We start from the raw sequence: 14,696 nt of genomic DNA, 5'->3' as shown, positions 1-14,696 counted from the left end.
GTCACAGAATTCGAAAGCACAGTGAGATAAAGGCAGCTTCGTGAGAAGTCCTCTGAAGGACAAACGCTCAGAGGACACCTCTCATTCACTTTCCAAAGAACCTACACTACACCTACGGTGCTAAGCCCAGAAATGGCCTTGACTGGACCCCTGGTGGACAAACAAGGCATAGGAAAGGTGACATTCTCTGGGAAGCCTAGGGACCGACCTTACCTTCAATTGGGACCACAGATGGCTCTTTAATCGAGGGAGAGATAGCGCGTTTTTCCGCCACCGCGGCCTCAGCCAGGCGTCCCAGGGCACTCAGAGGGGGCGTGGAGGAGAGTTTAGGGCGCTTGGTGAGACCGGTCAGGGCCGAGGCACCGGCTAAAGCAGCCGCAGCATCCCGCTTGCGCTCAGAGGGCAGGCCGGAAGGGGCAGGCTTCAGCAGGGTGGAGGCCGTTTTCGATTCATTGGCCTGACCCTTTGAGCCCAGAGCAATGAAGTCTCCCGGTGGAGGGTGCCCTGCAGAGAAAAGAGGTGGAAAGACGTGCAGTTTACACAGCAGCCAGCAGCAGAGGCGGGAAGGATGTTGGAGACTCACTCCAACCTTCCTCGGGTCCAGAAGGGATTAAACACGGGTCAGGGGAGGCAAGAAACACGCCGCCCAGCGAGTCCACAGCAGAGCTGGGACAAGCACCGCATTAGTAACCACGCCGGCTGAGCTTCACACGGCGCTTACTGCACACCAGGTCGCCTCTGATTGACAAGAGCTGGTTCACTGATTCCTAACAAATTTCTGAAACACGCATCATTAGTCCCACTTACAGACAAAGAAAACGACGCACAGCGAGGTTAAGTAACGTGCCCGAGGCCACCAGCCAGGTAGCCGCAGAGCCCGGATCTGAGGCCGGCCGGCTGCAGTCTGCGCCTTCAGCCCTGCGTCTGTGCAGCCACCTGCCGCGCGCGCAGGAGCGCCTTCGGCCACTGTCTACCGCCTGGGAGGCCCGGCCTGGACCGAGATGCCCGCGTCCCGGAGGCAGTGCGGCTGTCCCGCCTCCCCCGGGGCTCCCAGGACCAAGGGCTGCTCGTCCAGACCCGATTCCCGGAGCAGCACTGTCTGCGGAGGACCTAGCCGGGAAGACCCCGAAGCCGCCCCGCTGCCCGAGCGGGGAACGCGCACCTGAGGGCTTGGCCGCCGCGCTGGGCCTGCGCACGGCAGTGGGCTTGGCCCGGTTCATACCGACCCCGGCCCCGCGCCTCTCCTCGCCGCCGACGCGTCACCCGCGGAAAGGCCGGTGTCAAGTCGCCCGCTCATTCATTCGCCCTCGGCTGCTCGGGGCTGGGGGCCGGGGACGAACGGCCCCGCCGGGAAGAGCGATTGCAGGGGGCCGCAGGGGCCCCACCTCGGCTCCGCCACAGACGGTCAGCCTCGCCAGCAAGCTCCCTCACCTCCCGCCCACCGCAACCGGCGCCCCACCGCCGCCGCGGCCGCCCCGGAACCGGAAGGCGGCCGTGCAGCCCTCCGAGGCCTGACTTCCGGAAAAACCGGAAGGAAAACAGCGCGGTAGGCGGGGAGGCGAGAGGGGCTCGCAGCGCCAGTACGATCCCTACAGCGCCCTCTCTCGGCGGGAGGCCGGCAGGGCCGTTACGTTTCGATTCAGCCACAGCAGGGTGGGGAGCGGGGGGGAGCGGGGTGGGGAGCGGGGTAGGGGGGCGGGCGAGGAGTGGGCGCTGTCACGCACTCTTTCTGCAGGTGAAGCTGACGTTATCTAGTGACGTGCCACAGGACACACAGCTAGGAAGGGTGGCATCGGGATTCCAGTCCACACGTGCTGCACCTTCAGGGTGCTGCTCTCTATGTATGGATCAGAGGGCAGGTTCTGGGGGCCCGTTGCGGGGGCTGGGGGGGAGAGTTTGTGGAAATTGATAAAAGAAACCTTAACTAAACTGGAGTTGGGAAAGCCTGCAGGGAGAGCTCTCACGCCCCATCACACATTGTCAATTATACCAAACAGGAAGAGAAACTTGCCTGCGTCTCTGACAGGAAGTAAAACTACTTGCTACTGGAAGGAAGACTTCTCTCCCACCTGGCAACAGCCCAGCTAGTGAGAAATGCCCGAGCTCAGCCAATGAGAAACGCTGCAGCTCAGCCAATGAGAAACGCTGCAGCTCAGCCAATGAGAAATGCTGCAGCTCAGCCAATAAGAAGCCGTTGCCACTTTGAACTGCTACTCTCTGCCAATGGACTTTCCTTTAGAACAGCCCCGCCCTACTCCGCCTTTCTCTATAAAAGCAGCTCCCTTCCTTTGTTCTCCAGAGTGGCCTATGGTTCACCATAGTATGTGTGTGCTGAATTGTAATTCTTTTGGCTACTCTCAAATAAACTTCTTTTGAGGCTTCTCAAGTTCTCAAGTTAATAGGGGCTAGGAGGGAGCCCCGGGGCTGGCAGTAGAAGTGCAGGGGGACCTGCCTGACTCCAGCCTGTCCCCCAGGGGTGTGGAGGCCACCCCATTCTCAGAACCCGATGGAAGCAGTAATCTGCTGATTGCATCTGTAGGGCTCTGTCGTTGCAGCCGGGCTAGGACCCTGCCTGAAGCCTTTAGATGTTGCTCTGCCATCCTACCCCAACCAGCAGCAAAGCCCGTCTGCTTTTGTAGGCTGGGAAAGGGGAACTGAGAGTCCTTGTTCCTGGTGCTGGGCACAGCAGGTGGGCATGACAGGTGGCCTCACTGTCTTCCAGCCATGGAGACTCCGTCCAAGAGCTCAGGCCACACCTGCCTGCAGCCCAGCGCACAAAAGGGCCCAGCTCTTAGAATGTGCTCCTTGTCCCCTGGCCCACTAGGGAACGCAGAACTCCAGGGCTGGGCTCCCTGTGGTGAGCTCTTAGAGGACAGGGAGGGTCTCAGGGCACAGAGTAGGGCTCACAGAGGATTTTCTGACTGAACACTTGAGAGTGGATGGGGGACCACTTTGTCCCACTCAGACAGACAATAACAAGTGCTGGCAATGAGGTGGAGTTGGCGGGAACCTGCAGCCGCTGTGGAAAACTGTGTGGCTGTTCCTCACACGTTTAAACACAGTTACCACAGGACCCTGCAATTCCATTCCTAGCTGTAGACCCAAGATAATTAGAAGCTAGTGCTCAAATAAATACCTGTACGCAGCTGTTCACAGCAGCACTATTCACAATTGCAGAAAAGTCTATCAATGGATGAATGGATGAACAAATGGGGTATTTCCTACACACAGTGGAATATGATTCAGCCACAAAAAGGAGTGAAGCACTGACACATGCGACAACATGGGTGAACTTTGAAATCATGGTGCTTAGTGAAATAAGCCATGCTGTGGCGGTGTCCCACATATAAAGCAGAGGGAGATTGGCACAGACGTTAGCTCAGGGACCATCTTCCTCACCAAACAAACAAAAAAATCCATGAACTTTGTGGCTTGTGAGTTCTATCTCAATAAAGCTGTTATTGAAAAAAGAGAGGATGGATGGATGATATGTAGTATGTGTTTTTAGGCAGAAAAAAATTATTTTATTTTTTTCCAGTTTTACTGACATACAATTGACAAATAAAAATTGTATGTATTTAAGGGGATGTTTTGATATACATTGTGAAATGATTACCAAAAACTAACTAATTAACATTTCCTTCACATCCCATAGTTACCATTTGGATGGCACATGGTTTTGAAACATGGCTGCAAAATTCTCTGAGATGCCTGACATCGAGAGGTGAGGTCTCTTCACCTCCGTTTCAATCTGGTACCTCCGAGTGCTTGGCCACCAGGACACAGCAGACATGATGCTGTGCCCATTTCTGGGCTCAGGCCTTCAAGAATTGGCAGCTTCCACTTCCTGTCTCTTGAGACGGTGCCTCTTGGAACGTGGCCGCCATGCTTTGAGGAAGCCCAAGCCTCATGTGAGGCCCACTCGGAGAGGAGCTGAGGCCCTGCCACTCCTGCTGAGCTCCCAGCCCACAGCCAGCACCAACTGGGCAGCCGTGTGAGGGCACTATCTTGGAAGCTGTCCCACCTGACGCAGCATGGAGCAGAGACATGCTGCCCCTGCCCATCCTTGCCAACCTGCAGACTGGTGAGCAAAATGCTGCATGTTGTTACTTTAAGTCACTAAGGTTTAAAAAAATTCTTTTGACATAATTTGAAATTTATGAAAAATTTGCAAGAATAGTACAAAGAGTTCCTGGATATCCTTCGCCCTGTACCCAAAATGTCAACATTTTACTATTTTTGTTTCATCCTTTTCTCTCTCTATTCAGATTTTTTTCCTGAACCATTTAAGGAAAAGGTGTAGAAGATTCCCATTTATACCTAAACACTTGAGTGTGTTGCCTAAAAACAAGGAATTATCTAACCTAACAACAGTACAATTATCAACGTCAAGAAACGAACATCAAAACAATACTCTTCATTAATCTAAGGCCTTATTAAGACTTTGTCAATTGTTCCAATGATATCCTTTATGGCAGAGACAATCCAAGATCCTGCACTGCATTCTGTTCCCATATCTCCCTGGTACCTTTTCCTCTAGACCAGATCTTGAGGCCTCCTTGGTAGTTCACGACATTGACATTTTTGAAGTGTTCAGGCCTGTTATTTAGCAGAATTCCCTTCAATTCGGGTTTGTCCAGTGCCGCCTCCTGGTGAGGTTCAGGTTATGCACTTTTGGCAGGAATATCGCACTGATGCTAAATTCTTCTCAGTGCATCTTATCAGACGGCACGTGATTTTAATTTAACTTTAATTTGTCCCATTACTGGAAAAGTTAATTTGATTACTTGGTTATGGTGGTGTCTGCCGATGTCTCCTTGTAAAGCTACCATCCACCTTTGTGATGAAGTGTATGAGAAATAAGTAGAACGTACTTGGAGACTAGGTAAGTGTCCTGTATCCTCTCAAACTTACCGCTCAGTTCAGCTCCTGATGGCTCAAGCTGGAATCAGTTCTGATGATGATGGGCAACTTCCCTCCGCGTTTCTGACGTGGCATTCTAACGTCAGGAAGGGATGTCCCTTCTTCCCCATTTATTCATTTATTGTTTTCCATCACTGGAAAACAATATGGACCCGTGGATTCTTGCTTTATTAAGTAGATTGTAATCCTTTGCTATCTTTGCTTGTTTGATGCGCAAATTGTCCTAGATTTGGTCAGTGGGGGCCCTGCCAAGCTGGCTCCTGTCTTCTTGTGACATGACTCCATCATTCTTTAAACATGTCTTGGCTTGTTTTTCTTTCCCTTTCCTTACTTTTTAAGCCACTAAGTGTTGAGGTTGTTTGTTACACAAGAATAAATAAGTGATATGGATGGCTGGGCGGGAGGATGGAAAGAGTGACGGATGGATGAACGGGTGGAGCTGGGGAGGGTGAGTCAGTGGGTGGAAGGTGGTTCTGGGCCACCTGGGAGGGGAAGATGGGTGGCCAGAGGACAGACGAGTGGAGGGACACAGGGATGGGTAGACAGCCTGAGGGATGAGTTTGGGTCAATGGGTAAAGAAATGCCCCCCCTGCATCAGACTCCTGCCACTGTCCCCAACCTGCCCCATCAAGGCTGCCCCAACTAACACTGGAGAAGACCCTCTTTTCAAACCTTTGTGGGGGGCGGTAGAGCTGCTGGCTGCTGCAGATGGCAGGGTTCTAGGAAGACAGTGGTCAGAGAGCCATCAAACCAGGGCCAGATTTCAGCAAAGACTGCCCAATGCCTGTTCTCCCCCGGGGCCTCCAGCTGCTCCGCATGCTGTGTGAGCTCCCGAGCATGGGGCCGGGGGCGGCACACGCTGGCAAGAGCCGTCAGAATGTGAGCTGTGCCTGCCCTCCCACACAGTCACACTCCTAGGATTTGACCCCAAATGTGCAGTGGCAGCTTGACCCTCATGGAGGCCCAGTGTCCAGCGACCTGGACTGGTCAGTGCAGACACGGGGTGTCCAGACAACGCGCTTCTCAGAAGCTGCTGCAAAAGGACCATACGGAGCCGTCCGTGATGAAACAACACAACCGGTGGTGCGTGGGCCAGTACGTAGGAAGTGACCACATCTATCTAAAAGTGGAAAAAGTCTGGAAAATAATACACCCAGTGGTTCCTCGTGGTTACAAGCCACCGCTCTGTGTGTTTCCTTTCTGCAATTATGTGAATGTCCCAGAAAAAAGAGTTTCCATTAGGAAATGAAGAAGAGCGCACTTGTCCGTGAGGCTGTCACAGGATCCTCCCCGAGGAGGCCACTTGGGCCCCAGACTCCCCCTCTGCTCAGGCTCCAGTTCCTCCCCCTGCCCAGGACAGGACGGGCGGGTCCAGGCCAGCGCTTAGCTTGCACTGGCCCCTCCTCGGAATGCTTCCTCCATTCGCTCTCACACTCGACAACCTCCTCTTCTTCCTTCAAAACCCAGCCTCCTGGCTCAGTTCCTTCCTCCGTGAAGTCCTCGGGGGTTCCTGTCCCCGGGCACACAGTGGCTGGTCTTCTGCTGGTGCCCCCATTACAGCACATCGTGCACTGGTACTGCTGTGCTCAAGGGCAGTGCCTCTCTGGGACAGTGCCTGGCCCTTGCAGACCAAAGACTGCCTGCCAGAACATTCTGGAGAAGCCCAAGATGCTGGGGTCGGGGTCATGGAGGTCAGAGGTCATGGGGTCAGGTGGACAGAGCTTTCCTTCCTGGGATTCTGGGACAGTGGCAGCCCAGAGACTCAGATTGTACAACCAGCTCTGAAGGACTGTCCGCCACTCGGGGAATTGGCTGTGCGGGGCCCAGGAAGGAGGAAGAGGCTGCAGGGGGCAGCGGGGTGGGGGACACCAAGGCAGCCCCATCCAGAACTCTGAGTCCAGGGGGCTTGGGGCAGGCCCAGGAACCTGAATTCCACAGGCTCCCCTCAGACGCTGACATCCTTGAGACCCCGCTGCGTTAGCTTCCCGGGGCTGCTGTGACAAATAGCACAGACCGGGTGGCCTAAACAACAGACATTTATTCCCTCCCAGTCCTGGACGCTGAAAGTCCGAGATCCAGGTGTTGCGGGGCCACGCTCCCTCCAGAGGCTCTGGTGGGGGGATCCTTCCTACCTCTTCCAGCTCCCGGGGCCCTGGGGCGGGCCTCGGCTTGTGGCTGCGTCACTCCATCTCTGCCGCCTCTTCACACGGCCTCCTCCTCTCTGTGCCTGTGTCCCCTCCTTTATTGTCAGAGGATTTAGGGCTCACTCTAACCCAGGATGATCTAGTCTTGAGATCCTGACCTGGATTATATCTGCAAAGACCCTATTTCCAAATAAGGTCCATCCTGAGGGTCCAGGTGGACGTGTGTGGTGCCATTCCTCAGTCCCCTACAATCTACACCGAGGACCACCAGGTAGCATGACCTGCGCCTTCCCTCTCACTGCCCATCCCAGCACCTCAGCCTTCTCGCTGTTTCTGGAATACACCTGGCTGTCATCTCAGGCCCTCTACTGGTGCTATTTCTGCATCAGGAACCCCAGGCACCCCCATGGCTCCTGACCCTTATCTGGTCTTTGCTCAACGTGGTCTTCCTCCCTTGCCCCAGAACCACAGTCCCAGCCCCCACTGGACCTGGTTGGCCCCTAACGCCATCCTTTAGAACACTATCACCCTGAAATCCTGTTACTTACCTATCTGTCTCTTTCCTTATGGCCTGCCTCCCTGCCTGATGTAAGCCACCAGCAGCACCTGGTCTGCCCGGCTCCTGCTGGATCCAGAGCCGCACGTCATGCCCAGCAAACGTGGGCGGGAAGAGTGACCAATGTGTGTAGAGGCCCTGGCACAGAGGAGGGTCCCGTCTAGAGAAGCCATCATTGTGGGGAGCTGGGTGCAGCCTGCAGGGATACGTCAGGCTGGCAAGCCCAGGACTCTGACCCCCACAGTCCCAGGTCCTCTTTGCTGTGACCCCAGATCCACCATGAGAACTCTTACCCCCAGGCCCTGACCTAGTGACTGCATGGTGGACACGCGCCTCCACTAGGCCCCCCCGAGGCACTGCTGAGGGAAGAAGGGAGGGCGCCTGCAGCAGAGAACCAGCCGGGGTGGCCCCTCCCAGAACCCGCCAATGCCAGGACCTGGGGCGGCCAACAGGGTGGGGGACAGAGGTGAGCAGGGACCTGCCCAGGTCCCCCGAGGGGAGAGGGGTGAGGCTGGCAGGTCTGCAGCTGCATGCGGTCTAACCGCCTCTGGGCCAGGAAGCAGCTGCTCCTGTCTGCGTGGCCCGGGCCCAGAGCTGAGCCCGACCTGGGCCATGTCTCCCTGGGGTCCAGGTCTCCTTGCCTGGGTCTGGTGTCCCCAGCCCAGGCCTGGCACTTCCCAGCACTCATGGGGGGTCGTATGAGATGAGATACTCCGTGGAGTGACCACAGGGTGCCCGGGGGGGGGGGGGCTGGTCCTTTCCCAACTACCTTGTCCACTAAATTTAGAAACTGCTTCACCCACACTGGAAGCCCCATTAGCCTGGTGACTGTGTTTCAAAGCTGTGAGTCAGCGGTTATTAGGACTCAGATGCCCAAGTCCTGGGCAGGGGCAACTTGGAGCCCATCTCCGCTCAAGCGGTGGTTTCGAGAATTTCCTCTGCTAATGGACCTTCCTACGCAGAGCGTTTCAGGCTGGAATCCGCCAGTGAGAGGCTACTGGGGTGAGGCTTGCTGGCAGTGCAGGAGAAGGCGCTGATGCCTCTTGTCGACCAGTGCCCAGGAAGGCTGCTGCCCTGGTAGCCCAGGGCCTGAAACGGTCCCTTGGGGGTTGATATCTGAGACCTTGCTGGGCAGCCCCTGGCCAGTGAGCGGAAGCCCCAGGGAGGCAGCCTCTGGCTGGAGGCAGGGAGGCGCTTTCCAACAATTGTCTGAAAATAGAACAGGCCAGCTCACGAGGAAGTGAGTACCCCGTCACGGGAAGGGAGCAAGTGGGAGCAGGAAGACTGCTTAGCAGGCAGGGGAGTCTAAGGTCTCTGACCCCGAGAGACCCTGAGTCGTCCAGTTTCTCATCCGCTGCCATCCCAAATGTTTGGGGAAATGGAACCGAGAAAGCAGGCCTGGGGGGCAGGTGCCACTCTCCCAGATGAGCTGCCAGGAGGAAAAGCTGGTCTCGGAGAGAGCATTTCCTCCCAGGCCCTGGGTATGCTTGAACAGAGAACTGACTGGGGGTGGGAGATGTTCTGGTCCCATCTGACAACTATGTCCCCCTCGGCTGGGTCACCTCCTCTGAGCCTCAGTTTCCCTTTCTGTTCAGTTAGGGTCAGCCTAGCAGCTCTTGAAGGCCTGTCACACTCTGATGTTGCAGAGTTCAGCAGCCCTGTCTCTGAAGACCCCTACACTGGGCGCCCGTGCCTCCAGGACCCAGGCTGGGCTGAGGTCAGGGCCCTCTGCTGGGCTCCAGGGAGAAAAGGCATCGGAGAAGGAAGTGTATTCCACCTTGTTCTGATACGGCTGTGGTTTCTGCACCTTTGAAAGACTGCAAGGGGGCAGGACACTTGTGTCAACCACAAAGAGCAGGGCAGATAGAAGCTGGGGGCCCCAGACTGGGGGGCCTGGACTCCTCTGCCCAGCCCAGCTCCTTGGAACCCTGGGGTCCCGGGGAACACAGTTTGAGAACCAGTACAAGGAGGCTATGGCTCAGGAGTAGAGAATCCTATAGCCCAACTCCACACTCCCAACCAGTACCTCACCAAATTCTAAAAGTCTGCCTGGAATGGCTGAGGCTGAGGAGAGGTACAGGCTTTCTCTGTTTTGGTGGCTGGTGGAAGCCCCCAGGGGCACCTTATGACCTGTCAGCTATGGTGGGGAGAGGAGGGCAGAGGTCAAGGGCATGGGCTGGGTGGGCCGGAGGTCACAGCCAACATCAGGTGGGATTGAAAGGGGGTCTGGGTGGGGACGGTCTCTGGGGGCAACAGACCCAACCCCTCAGCCTGCACCCCCACCTTCTTTCTCTTGTCCTAAGGCTGGGTGGGGGATGGGAAGGGAGGACACTGGAGCAATGGCCACATCCCTCCTGCCCTATCCAGAGCAGTCCCGATCTCACCTCTTCTGCCTTACTGTCCCTATATACCATCTGAATGCCCCCGACACTGTCGGGGCCACAATGGATTTTGTTTCCTCATTTGGGCTTTTCAAGTTTTCTGCAAAGAGCATATATTATGTTTGAAATTAGAAAAATATCCTCATGCACTTTTCTTAAAAATAAATACATACATACATAAATAAGTGTCCCAGAAATTCCAACCCGTGTCCTCATCATAGTTCCCAGTGGATGTTTTTCACTGAGACATACCGCCACAAACTCATGCTACACTGTGTGTCCTAATTTTTGGCTCAGAAATTATGGTCAGGGGCATTTTCCCAGGTTGGATTAGTCCAATGTGACATTATCAGGCTGGAGAAAGGCCAGTGGAGGGACAGGAAGGTCCAATTTCTGGGTGTTTTGACATCAAGTGCAAATCTTCATTTGTCATGCTATCGACTGTTCACAGCTGGCCTTCGGCTGGGACCTCAGGGAGCATCTGCACATGACTTGGGCTTCCTCACAGTATGGCGCTGGGTTCCCTGAGCAGGAGGCCCGGGAGACAGAGCCAGGCAGGGCTGTGTTGCTAAGTAAATACAACAGAATAAGAAAGATATGTTTGGTCTTTGTCCCTGGTTCCTGGCACAGAGCTCCTAAAATGCTTGAAATTTCCTGAGTGATGTGAGTGGCTTTTCTTACTCATAATAAGCCCTCTGGGCCATACCTGAGTTCATGCTAACAAGGTGACTTGATGGGAGAGAGCCTAGACAGCTCCAGGAGGGGGGCTGGCTGCCGGAGGAACAACCACAGGATTCCAGGGTTGGAACTTCCAGCCCCTCCCTCCAACCTCCAGGGAGGGGAAAGGGCTGCAGACTGAGTTCAATCACTGATGGCCGTAATTCAATCGCTCATGCCTGTGCAATGAAACCCCACATAAAACCCCAAACAACGGGGTCAGGGAGCCTCCAGTTTGGCGAATACACTGATGTGCTGGGAGGGTGACATCCTGGGGAGGACATGGAAGCTCTGCGCCCCTCACTCTCTGTATTTTGCCCTGAGCATCTCCTCTATCTGGCTGTTCCTGAGTGGTACCCTTTGTAATACAACTGTAATCCTAAATACTGTGCTTTCCTGAGTTCTGTGAGTCATTCTAGGGAATTACTGAACCTGAGAGGGGGTCGTGCGTGGGACCCTCTGAATGTGTAGCCAAGTCAGACAGAAGTGCGGGTAACCTGGGACCCCGGACTTGCGACTGCCATCTGAAGTGGGGGCAGTCTTATGGGACTGAGCCCTTCCCCTGTGGGGTCTGCGCCAACTCCGGGGGTTGGTGTCAGAATTGAATTGAATTGTAGGACACAAGTTGGCATCGGAGAATTGGAGAATTAGGTTGGTGCTTGGGAAAACCTTTCATGACCTAGCCTTGATGGTACTTGACGTCACTTCCACTGTCCTCTGTTGGCCAAGGCTGTCATAAAGGTCTGGCCAGGTTCCTGGGGAGAGGACACACACTCCACCTCTTGGTGGGAAGACACTGTCACAGCCATCTCTGGAAAATACAGTGTGCCACAGACCTGAAATGGTGACTTGGCTATTGGCCTGCCACTGACCACAAACATCGGGGGATGAGCTGCGCCCGCCAGCTGGTAGATACGTGGGGTGTTTCAGTTTGGGAGATCATGAATAAGGCCAGAATAAACACCTGTGCCGGCCTTTCACGTGAACCTGATTTCACCCACATGCAAATATCCAGGCTATCGTCCTGGTTCTCTGATCCTCCTTAACTTGGAGATGCCAAAGTTGTCTTGCTGGGTTCTTTGGAGGAGCCTGATGAATGCAAGCTAAGTACCCAGCCCAGTGTCTGGAGAAGAAAAGTGACTCAAAATTTGCAGCTATTAATATCATTCTTGGATAATTCTTTGTCGTATAGGGCCATCCTGTGCATTGTAAGATGTTTGGCAGCATCCCTGGCCTCTATGCACTAGATGTCAGTAGCAACCCCCTTCCCCAAGTTGTGACAACCAAGAATGCAAGAATGTCTCCAGACTCTGCCACGTGTCCTCCTGGATGAGAACCGCCGCCCGCGAGCGACTCTAAGTTCCACAGGCGGGAATGGTGTGTTTATTTGCAGAGTAAACGGCATGTTTCCTGGGGTGGAAGAGGAATGCAGCAGACAGCTACCCGCCCCAGAGGTACCTGATGAGGTGTCCGGGTGCAGGGGCGTGGCCTCGGGCCACAGTCACTGCAGGCCGCGGCCTTTGTAACTCATAGGGGTTTGGCCGCAGGCCCTTAGAGAAAGGAATGAGAGGGCTTGTGAGGCACCGGTGGCCTTGAGCAATGCTTTGACATTACTTGGGTCTCAGGTGCTCCACCTGAAAAACGGGCCAGGATCTCCTGTTGCATCCCTGAACTAAGCGAGGTGTAGTGCCAGGGTGGGGCGGCGGCCGCAGACCCGGATGGCCCCACAGGGCAGCCAGGTGTGCCCTCTCCAACAGGCCCGCTGGCAGCTGGTGGGCTGGAAATATCAACAGGAGGTGGCAGGAACCTCTCCTGGGGAGGTGCTCCATGAAGAGAATAGGCTGTTGCCCTGTGAATGAGGGAGAGGCAGTGGGCAGGGGGGTGGAGGTGAGGAAGGTATTTTCCTCAAGAATCTTGACCAAGTTGCTCTCAAATTGTGAATCAACTTTATTACTTCATAAGAAACAAATATATAATCATCATCATTATGATAACAATGACAGTCTTTTTATTTGAGATGCTTTACATTTTACAAACAGCTTCCACCATCTGATCCTCAAATCAATCCTACTCTCTGTTTAGGGATGTGGCAAGAGGCTCAGAGACGGGACCAATCTGCCCGAGGCCACACGGCAGGCCAACGGCAGAGGGTGTTTGGAAGCTAAATTCTGCTTCCTCCCTCCCCTCGGCCCCCTTCCCCCCTCCTAGATTTTAAATTCGGAGGTGCCCCTTTCCCCTCTGCTAGAGGAAGAAAGGCTGTTTCAGGACTGATGGTTTCCAGACTGATTCCTCCCCAAGCCAACCAACAGCCTCCTTTGCCCCAGAAGCCAGGTGGGGACAAGCAGTCAGACGCCCCCCCCGCCACCCGCCCCAAACGCCCCCCGGCCACCCGCTGCTTCCTGGCAGAGAACTCAGTCTGCACGGGCCTGGTCACAGGGAACTGGGCCAGACACCCATACTCTTGGGAGGGGTCTTGGGTCTGCTGAAACTTTCCAGGAAGGACGGCTGTGGCCCAGCCAGGCCCTGAGAGTGGAGGCACAGCCGGAGGCACAGGTGCTGGCCTGCCTCTGCACCGCCAGAGCGGTCCTGCCTCTCTGAACCTCTCCTCGCTGAACCTCCCGTTCCTCAACCTCAGAGGGCGGTGGTGGACAGCGCCGGACAAGGGAAGGCGTCTCAGAGCACTGCTGGCCATGCAGAGAAGCACAAGTCATTCCTTCCACAGTCAGCAAACACCCGCCTGCAATGGCTGTCCCCTTACAGAGCGTGGGGTTAAATACTGGCCCGGTTCAGTTCCTAGAGAGCTGTAGTTGTCCACCCATGGGGCAACGTGCAGCAGGATGTCCCCAAGTCTGGCCTATCCAAGGTTCCAACCCCTCACCTTTCTGGGGTTAGGGCGCCTGGGGGTGTTTATGGGAACTCTGGGGGGTAGTAACTGCTGGGGACCACTTCAGGGAGACCAGCTGCCCCCTCAGGGCTGGAGATAGCCTTTGCCCTGCCTCTCCTCTTCCCCACAGAGTAATGGATCGTGGGGCCTTTAGTGTCCCTCCCTGTCCCTGGACTTTGGCCAGGGCCACCTGAGTTCGCCCCATGGCACTCCCTACCTCCAACTCTCTGGAAGGAGGGCAGGGCAGCGTGGACCCTGCCCCTGCCAGCAGTGCCCCAGGCTCTTCCCCAGGAAGAGCTCCACACAGCTGGGCGATGGGGCCTGGTCCACCCAGTCCTGGGGCCCTGATGGTCGAGGGACTCTTCCCAGGGCAAAGAGGGCAGTTTATCTGGCATAACCCATGCTGCCTCTGTCGTCAAGCTGCAATAAAAGGGACCACCTATCAAGGCCGACCAGGGACCAGGCAAGGCGCACAGGTCCTCACGGCTGTTTAGAAACTGAACTCTCACGAGAGTCCTGCATGGTTCCCTCTCTTTCATTTCATTTCAACTTAATTTTATAGTTTTGAATAGGTAATACACTTACACGGTCCAACAGTGGAAAGGAAACAACGTGAAGAGGTTTCGTTTCTGTCTGTGCCCCATCCACGCCTGACTTCCAAGGCAGCCCTTTCTATTAGCTTCTTGTTTTCCCCCCAGTCTTCCTTTTGTAGATTCAGACAAGCACGAATCCATGTTTTCCTCTCCCTCCCCTCCTCCCTAAAGGCAGCACATCACACAACCAGTGCTGCTCTTTGCTCACACATTTACAACATACCCCGGAAGTCTTCATGTCCAAGTACGGGGATCTTCTGCATCCCTGTCTTTACAGCTGCGTGGTACTCCATCGTGTGATGTCCCCCAGTTTGGTTAGCCTGTCCCTTAACGATGACAACTTGGTGGTTTTCCACCTTTTGCTCTTACAGCTGATGCCACAGTGACGAGCCTCGTATACTCTGAGAACAAGTAGGGTCCAAGGTAAGTGTGGAAGAGGCTGCTCCACGCCCCTCCTGCATCCCCACCAGCAGCATGAGAGGGCCCGTTCCCACATCC

At 55.1% G+C, this 14,696-nt stretch overlaps 1 protein-coding gene across 1 annotated transcript in view; it reads right to left on the bottom strand.

Moving 5' to 3' along the window:
* Positions 1-1,420, bottom strand: part of INTS1 (integrator complex subunit 1) — a 36,826-nt gene extending 35,406 nt beyond the window's left edge. The window contains exons 1-2 of the mRNA XM_058569430.1: positions 1,163-1,420; positions 214-504 (exon numbers count right to left, since the gene is read on the bottom strand). Coding sequence (XP_058425413.1) covers positions 214-504; positions 1,163-1,220 — 349 coding nt within the window. The 5' untranslated portion in view covers positions 1,221-1,420. The remainder of the gene's footprint in view (positions 1-213; positions 505-1,162) is intronic.
* Between the last annotated feature and the right edge of the window lie 13,276 nt (positions 1,421-14,696).

Source organism: Diceros bicornis, chromosome 26, assembly GCF_020826845.1.
Source record: "Diceros bicornis minor isolate mBicDic1 chromosome 26, mDicBic1.mat.cur, whole genome shotgun sequence".
In the NCBI taxonomy this organism is placed as follows: domain Eukaryota; kingdom Metazoa; phylum Chordata; class Mammalia; order Perissodactyla; family Rhinocerotidae; genus Diceros; species Diceros bicornis.
Note: the sequence above shows the minus strand (reverse complement) of the source record. Positions and strands in the feature narration are given on the sequence as shown.